Consider the following 7,212-nt stretch of genomic DNA (forward strand, 5'->3'; position numbering starts at 1 on the left):
GAATGACATTCGTTGCACCGAATGCCATTCGGTTCGAATGACATTAATACTCCCAGTGTGACAGGGGTATAAAACTTTAAAACATTGTGAGGTTTAACGTCCAACAGCTGCATTGTTTGTTACGAGGCGCGCCGCACTGAAGGGCTCTGGATCAAGTTTGACCATCCAGGGTTCTTTGACGTGCACCGAAAGCGTGGAATACACGAAAGTTCTTGCGTTCCACCTCCATTGGAATGCGGTTGCAGTGGTTGCGATTGTAGCCGCTACCTCATCCTGTATTCAGGCAAGCACGTAGCAGGGTTTCTTGATGTACGGAGCCTCCCTAGGACCAACTGAAAGAGAGACGGCTGAGCACATGCGTAACTTGTTCTCTGATATCGCAAATTTGCACCACACGCATTCGCAGAGAAATCGGCAACGTGCGCCAGTGGATCATTTTGGAGCCGAGGAAAATGAAGGTTCGACATTCAGCTCGAAGCACTTCCCGCGGCGGCCAAAGGAAAATGACTTAAAGGCCCAAGAACACAAGGTGTCAGATATCATAGTCTGCATTGTCATCATGTATCGCCAGTTCCAATGGTATATTGCAGTTGCGTTTTCTCACGTCAGGCTAGCGTTGCGCAATATCAGTAACGCAAAAAAAAAAGATTCCGAGAAGTAGTTTTTGAAGAAAGCAAAAAAAAAGGAAGACGACTCTGTAGCAAGTCCAGGTGTCGCCTACAGCGAGCGAGCGTTATAGAGAAGGGGTCCCGATGAAGTGCCAGAAAGAGGCATTTACGTATACGAGTGCACGTGACACGCAAAGTGTGTCGGCACGAAGCCATTCCTTCCGAGAATCGCGAGTGAGAGGATGTTTGCAATACGCTCTGTCCAGTCGCCAAGTGCATCTCTTCGAACTGGAGGCCACGGGGCAGATTCGCGTGTTAAAGTCTGATAAAGAGACAGACGCACGCACATGCAAAGAGAAGGAAAGAAAAGAACAAGAAGTTCCAAAAAGTGTTGATCGATAGACGCGTTGCGTATAACAAACCTAACAGCCCCCCCCCCCCCTTAGAGTTTCCTGTTACTCAATCTCCTTTTCGTTTCAAAAGAAAGCGCCCATACGTTTGGCACAATTTCACGTATCATTGTTTATTTCATTACGTTTACAGATGGGTAAGAATGGTGCGTCAGCGCGATGCGGGTAGCAAATTTAGATACGCGACACGAAGAGGGAAACCCTCGGAAGCTTCGCGGTTAGCTTAAATTATAACGCTTCACGCGCTGATCAAGGACACAGGGAAGAGGACGCATGCATATATAACCGCACCTGACCACCGCTTACTTTGTCCAACTCGTTCTACCCACTTCATTCGAGTTATCGCAGTGCTCTCGCAGAGAGAACCTTAACTCATCCGAAATGAACGTGCTGCTCGTGTGCGGTCTCGTCCTCCTCGGTGCTTTCCTAGCTGAGGCGGCCGGCGGCCGGGAATTGTGCGGTAAGATAATTAACATTATTACCATTCTTAGCACTTGATGAATATAGTGCGATGTTACGCGTACAAGACTCTCGGTGTTTCTTATGCTTTTAGCTGCTGTTAAATGCGCACGGGTGGTCAGAAACCTGTGCGCATTGCTGCCCGTCTGATACAACTATAGAAGCCAAACGGGCCACACCAAGATGGAGACTTGACTTGGCCGATAGTGAACGAACAAGGGATGCCTTAGCCTAGAGTTCTTTGCCTGCAGTCGAGGTCTACGCAAGCGAGGCTGCACAAGGCTCCAAGCCTTGTTTGTGCAAATATTGTTTCGTAGCGTATACAAACCGAACAGCATTTGAATGCACATCTCACGGAACCCGCTGACCGCTCGTTGCAGACAGTGGGAATGGCCAAAACTTTCAACCTGGTAAAACTGCTTTAGCAAATGTGCTTTCTTACTTTAAGGGAGTTCACCATTGGCCGCGTAAGAAGGGTAAAGCTTTTGAGAAGGAACTGATAAACGAGTACGTTTAGGAACTCGAAGAAAGGAGGCCAAGTATAGCCATATCTTTCTATTGCCGCCATTTTTTCTCGTCAAACCCCATTTTTGTAGTGTTTTTTTCCTCATAGGAACTGTGTAAACGTGTATTAAGTATTTGTGTTTCTACCCATTTAGTTTTGTTTTTATTTTGCTGTCTCTCCGTTGTCGCTGCAGTCAACAGGCTGCGTTGCGTCTGTCGACCGCAGGACTTGATGGCGTTACGTCTGCTTGCACGCACTGTGAAAATATTTTTGTGCTAGAATGTAGTAACAAAAAAAGCACCTATGTATAGCTGGGATTTTTATGACCTAAGAGCACTTGAATTCATCTAGTCATCTTAATTCGTGTGGCAGGCATAATTGCTTATACCATCTTTTCGGCGAATACTTTTAAGACCCTCATAGAAAGAGTGCCGCACAGGTGGATTTTTTTTATAGGACATTTGGGCAGTTGGCATCAGCCTATTATGCGATAACTTCCAACAGCTGTTTCAATAAATAAAACTTGCTAAATAAACTTTCGGCTAATAAACATACCGGTATTTGTGGGAGCATTCAAAGTCATTCACGCTTGTGGCAGCCTCATGCAGAAGTAGCCCGCTTGTTGATGAACCCCAAACATTCGCGTGTATGCAAACATGCATGCTAATCTCTCGTTGAGCACTGATGCAGCGGTGTCAGCTACGCAGCGTAAGATGGTGCGTGTTTTATGTTGTTCGTACACTGCGTTCACTCAATAATCGCTTTTGAATTGCCTCTTTATTAAAAGTGAAATTTAATGTAATTTTTTTTTTTTGCATTGCGCTCTCGCTTTTCTAGGTCGCGTGCTCCTGTCATGACAAATTTGGTTGAATGAATACTCATACACAGAGAAATGCGATTCCCAAACCGCACCCGAAAAGTCTCTGATTTGTTTTTGATTTGCAGGTCTGAGCCACGGCGATATCAAGGGAGTTCTCAGCTGCATGGCGGAACACGCGCCTCCTGAGGTACTACTCACTCACTCACTCACTCACTCACTCACTCACTCACTGAATCAATAAAATTATTTTATTACTGAAGGCAGATGCTCCAGCAGTCTTTCGGATTGCTGCTTGCGCAGTGTTTTTTCTAACCCAGGACTTTTTCGCGCAGGTGAAAACCAAGGCACTGGAGGTCCTTGGCGAGAAGGGAGACAACGTGGCCGAGATTATTAAGGCGAAATGCGAAACTGATGTGGACTTTGTAAGTTCAGGTTCATAATACTATGGGGTATAGAATTTATTGTTTGTATGACTTATATTCATGTATGAAAACCAATCTGGCTTTCTTAGCAGAGAAATAAATGTTGTTTCTGCTGGATTTACTTAACATTTGCAAAGAGAGCACGTTATTTCAGGTACAAGGGGGGAGAAGCAAGTTAAGGTTGCACTGGCGGCTGTAGTTGTTTGTAATCGTACGCTCGTTATCTGTCCGCGCCCGCACGCCTCTTTTACTCCTGTGATTACAAAATTGGCTTTGGATTTCGTTTATTTTCTGTCTTCTTCTGTGTTTTCTACGGTTATTTTTATTGGGAACCGGGGGAAATACGATGTGACGACATGAGTGACTTGTAAAGGAGAGTTCGGCACTATTATTTGTTGTTTTAACATTTCCAACGTACGCTCTCCTGCCAGTTTGGGCACAAATGGTACTCCTGATACACGAAGTCAGGCAGAGAAATTTAGGCAGAGGGGAACTTTGCTTTAATTGTATACATAATTCCGAGAGAGCATAGTAGTGAAGAGTTCAGCAGGAATACGAGCTTTAGTTCCTATGGCGTTTGAAAGTTTTTATCCTGTGGGTTTCCGTATCACCTAAAATTTAGCCACATCACATTTCCTCTAATTACCCAGCATATTGTTTAAAAACTGCAGTTAAGAAATAACGACATAGAATGCACCCTAGATGACGTCAAATACAATCATTACAACTTATTAAACTGTCTTCCTTCTTTTTTTTTCATGCAGGCCTCGCTGATTTCGACAGTGTTCTCGGTAAGTAGGGATTCCTTATCATCGATGTTTTTCGTTTCCTTTTTTCATTTTTTTTTACTGAGATAATCATTTCGGCTTGCTCAAGTGCAGGTGCTGGGCATACGTTTCGGTCACTCAGATATTGTGCAACATGTTGGTTATGATGCTCACACATAATAATAATAATAATAATAATAATAATAATAATAATAATAATAATAATAATAATAATAATAATAATAATAATAATAATAATAATAAAAGGTATTTGTGAGTGTGCGAGCAGCACTCACTATTTCGCACATTTGCGCGCCTCCTCATGTCAACCGTACATAACAACCTCAATGTCGCTTCACGCTTCAGTTGTTTGGTATGCAGTGTGCAGGTACAGCGTGTTCTCTCTTTTACATCTACTATATGCTCTTGTACATCTCGGCATACATCGGCACCTCCACTCTTCCTAGCTATTTTCGTGCTTGATATTCTGGAGGCGTAAATGTTCTTGTTATATTGCATTATGGTAATTCTTATATTTAAACATGTCATCTGAAAGGAAGTAACTGACACGATTCTAAGGTGACTAGAGGTCCTTCTCTTACCTTTATTCTTATTTAAAAAATAAAAGAAGGAATATCATCAACAATGTTTTAGCGCGCGCTCTTCCACATTCAATACCTGAGAGCCAGTAACTGCAGGCCACTGTAACGGAAGACGGAGTAGTAAAGTATGTGAAAAAAATTCATAAACACAAAAATGCCGAAAGAACTGGTGAAAGTGAGTTCAATCCTTAATTGATTGCGTTTTCTCTTTCCTTTCTCCAGGAGCAAGTGGCGACCGCTATTAAAGCAGCCTACAACCACTGCAAGCCTGCCTCTCGCTAGCCTACAATGAGCCCGTGCGGAGCACCGTTCAGAAAAAAGAGGCGTTGCTTTTTTTCTAGACCCGTAGACTGTGCGCCAAAATAAAGGCTGAAGCAAATCGAATTTGTGAGAATTCTTGGTCACTCAAGGCCCGATCACACTGGACCGACCCAAAACGACAGAATACAGCCAGTTGTCGCAATGTGGCAAGTCTTTCGTGGCGCCGACGCAGAGAAAATCAGTCTGCCGAGTGTGGTTCGGCCAGTCTCCGCGAAATCGGCCGCAGCTGCAGCGAAAGCACCACGCACCGACAACGTGACTGCCGCAAGAGCTGAGGTTTTATATATACCTAATTGCTCTCGAAATGGATGGAAACATACTTTCGAAGTTGAAATGCGTGAACGTCTGCTCTCGCCAGCCGAGCTAGAGCCGGCGTTGACCTTGTTGAGCGGATAGCCTACCTGCAGTCGAGGGGTTTGTGCACGTATACCCACTCTGCGCGTCTCAGCCAACGGTCACGCTAGGTCGATACGGCGCTGATTTTACACCTGCATATTTCAGTGCACTTCAGTTCTGGTCATAGCGATTTCAAATCGACCGCTCTGGCCTTCGTGCAGCCCGTTCGCAACAAGTGGGAAGCGGTGACAAGGCACGGGAAACGAGAAGAAAGGTGTTTGCGAAGTCTGGCCGCTCATATCAGCTCGTCTGTCTGTGATGCGACGCTGATTGTATTGGCAAATCTGTATGTTTTGAAGAATTTCGTGTATATTTCAGGTCAGTGCTGCATGATTTCCACTGTATTCAAAGCACACGAGGAGCGGCCGCACTTGTAAACAAATATGCCCCGTGCGCCGTTGTGAAAAGTTGTGGGAGGCCATCTATCGAGCAAGAAAACAAGCAAACGTTCGTAATGTATGGCGACTAAGATCTGGCAGCACATAAAATCTTACAGAGAGAGAGAGACAGAGAGAAACGAAAATGGAAAGGTAGGGAGATTAACCAGGGACGTTCCCGCCGAAGCCCCACCGACACGGCCGACATAGAACTGTCTCGTTTACAGCGAAACCACCCCACTGGCACGACATTACATTTCAGCCGCACTTATCACAATGGTTTCGATCCATTTCTGGTGGAAAGCGTCATCCTGGTGTCCGAAACAATGCCCCAAGGCCGTGACAATACATTTTAGCACACACAATTTTTTTTAATTGGAACGTTTCAAAGGCACTACTTAAGTAACACGTGCAAGAAAACAACGTGAATTTACTGTTGTACAGTGTAGTATTGCAAAAGAAAAGAAAATAAGGAAAGGCATGGAGACATACTCTAAGCAGCGCAACAAACGGGCCTGAGCACGAGGTCACGGGATCGTATCCCGGCCACGGTGGCCGCATTTCGATAGCGGCGAAACAGGAATACACCCATGTACTTTAATTCAGGTGTACGTTAGAGAATCTCAGGTGGTCCAAATCTCCAGAGTTCCCTCATAATCAGATCGTGGTTTTGGGACGTAAAACCCCATAATTTGTATTAAGTGGTCCTGTGGTGCGTTTGCTACGTATTAGCTGGAAAAGCAAAACTACCTGAAAATAGATGACTATATCGCCATATAAGAACACGCTCTTGCAATGAATAAAACAGGTCGTAGTTTGCCCTTTCATATCTCCATTTCCGTAGTCTCTTTATTTCGGTTTTCTGTCTAAAATGCAGCACAACTCAACCAAGACATATCTACGAAGATGTAGCATGTACCTATCCTGTGCTCCGGGGGTCGAGGGGGCGTGTAAGGGCAGAGATTACGGCAAAAAGAGAAAAAAGGATTCAGGAAATTCAAGCACCATGCACGCACCAGAGCGCGCGCGCACGCACGCACGCACACACGCGAGCACACACACACACACGCACACACACACACGCACACAGACACGCACACACACACACGCACACACACACACGCACACGCACACACACACGCACACACACACGCACACACACACACGCACACGCACACACACACGCACACACACACACACGCACACACACACACGCACACACACACGCACACACACACACACACACGCACACACACACGCACACACACACACGCACACACACACGCACACACATACGCGCGCGCGCACACGCGCACACGCGCACACGCACGCACGCACACACGCTATATGTGAATCTATGCAGTCAAGTATTTACCACTGAATATAATAAGGTAAAAACAAAGATAGTTTTCCATATTAGCGGAGCTATACGCCATTGCCTCGTCTTTTTTCCAGGGAGTTTAACTGGTTTAACTATATTATAATACGAACCCTCACTACAAGTCTGTGTTTAGCGCTTTGGGGG

General features: G+C 45.2%; 1 protein-coding gene across 1 annotated transcript; it reads left to right on the plus strand.

Annotated features, from left to right (window-relative positions):
- The first annotated feature begins 1,319 nt into the window (after positions 1-1,319).
- On the plus strand, positions 1,320-4,977 carry LOC142584935 (uncharacterized). The gene is made up of 5 exons (XM_075695298.1): positions 1,320-1,478; positions 2,928-2,989; positions 3,135-3,224; positions 3,989-4,015; positions 4,816-4,977. The coding sequence occupies exons 1-5, from the start codon at positions 1,400-1,402 to the stop codon at positions 4,873-4,875; spliced, it is 318 nt and encodes a 105-aa protein (XP_075551413.1). The 5' UTR covers positions 1,320-1,399; the 3' UTR covers positions 4,876-4,977.
- Positions 4,978-7,212: the final 2,235 nt, after the last annotated feature.

This window comes from Dermacentor variabilis, chromosome 1, assembly GCF_050947875.1.
Source record: "Dermacentor variabilis isolate Ectoservices chromosome 1, ASM5094787v1, whole genome shotgun sequence".
NCBI classification, from domain to species: Eukaryota; Metazoa; Arthropoda; class Arachnida; order Ixodida; family Ixodidae; genus Dermacentor; species Dermacentor variabilis.

Coding starts and splice junctions, on each gene's coding strand:
- LOC142584935 (XM_075695298.1), top strand. CDS start 1,400: ATGAACGTGCTGCTCGTGTGCGGTCTCGTCCTCCTCGGTGCTTTCCTA. Junction 1,479..2,927: donor CGGCGGCCGGGAATTGTGCG/GTAAGATAATTA, acceptor TTTGATTTGCAG/GTCTGAGCCACGGCGATATC. Junction 2,990..3,134: donor CGGAACACGCGCCTCCTGAG/GTACTACTCACT, acceptor TTTTTCGCGCAG/GTGAAAACCAAGGCACTGGA.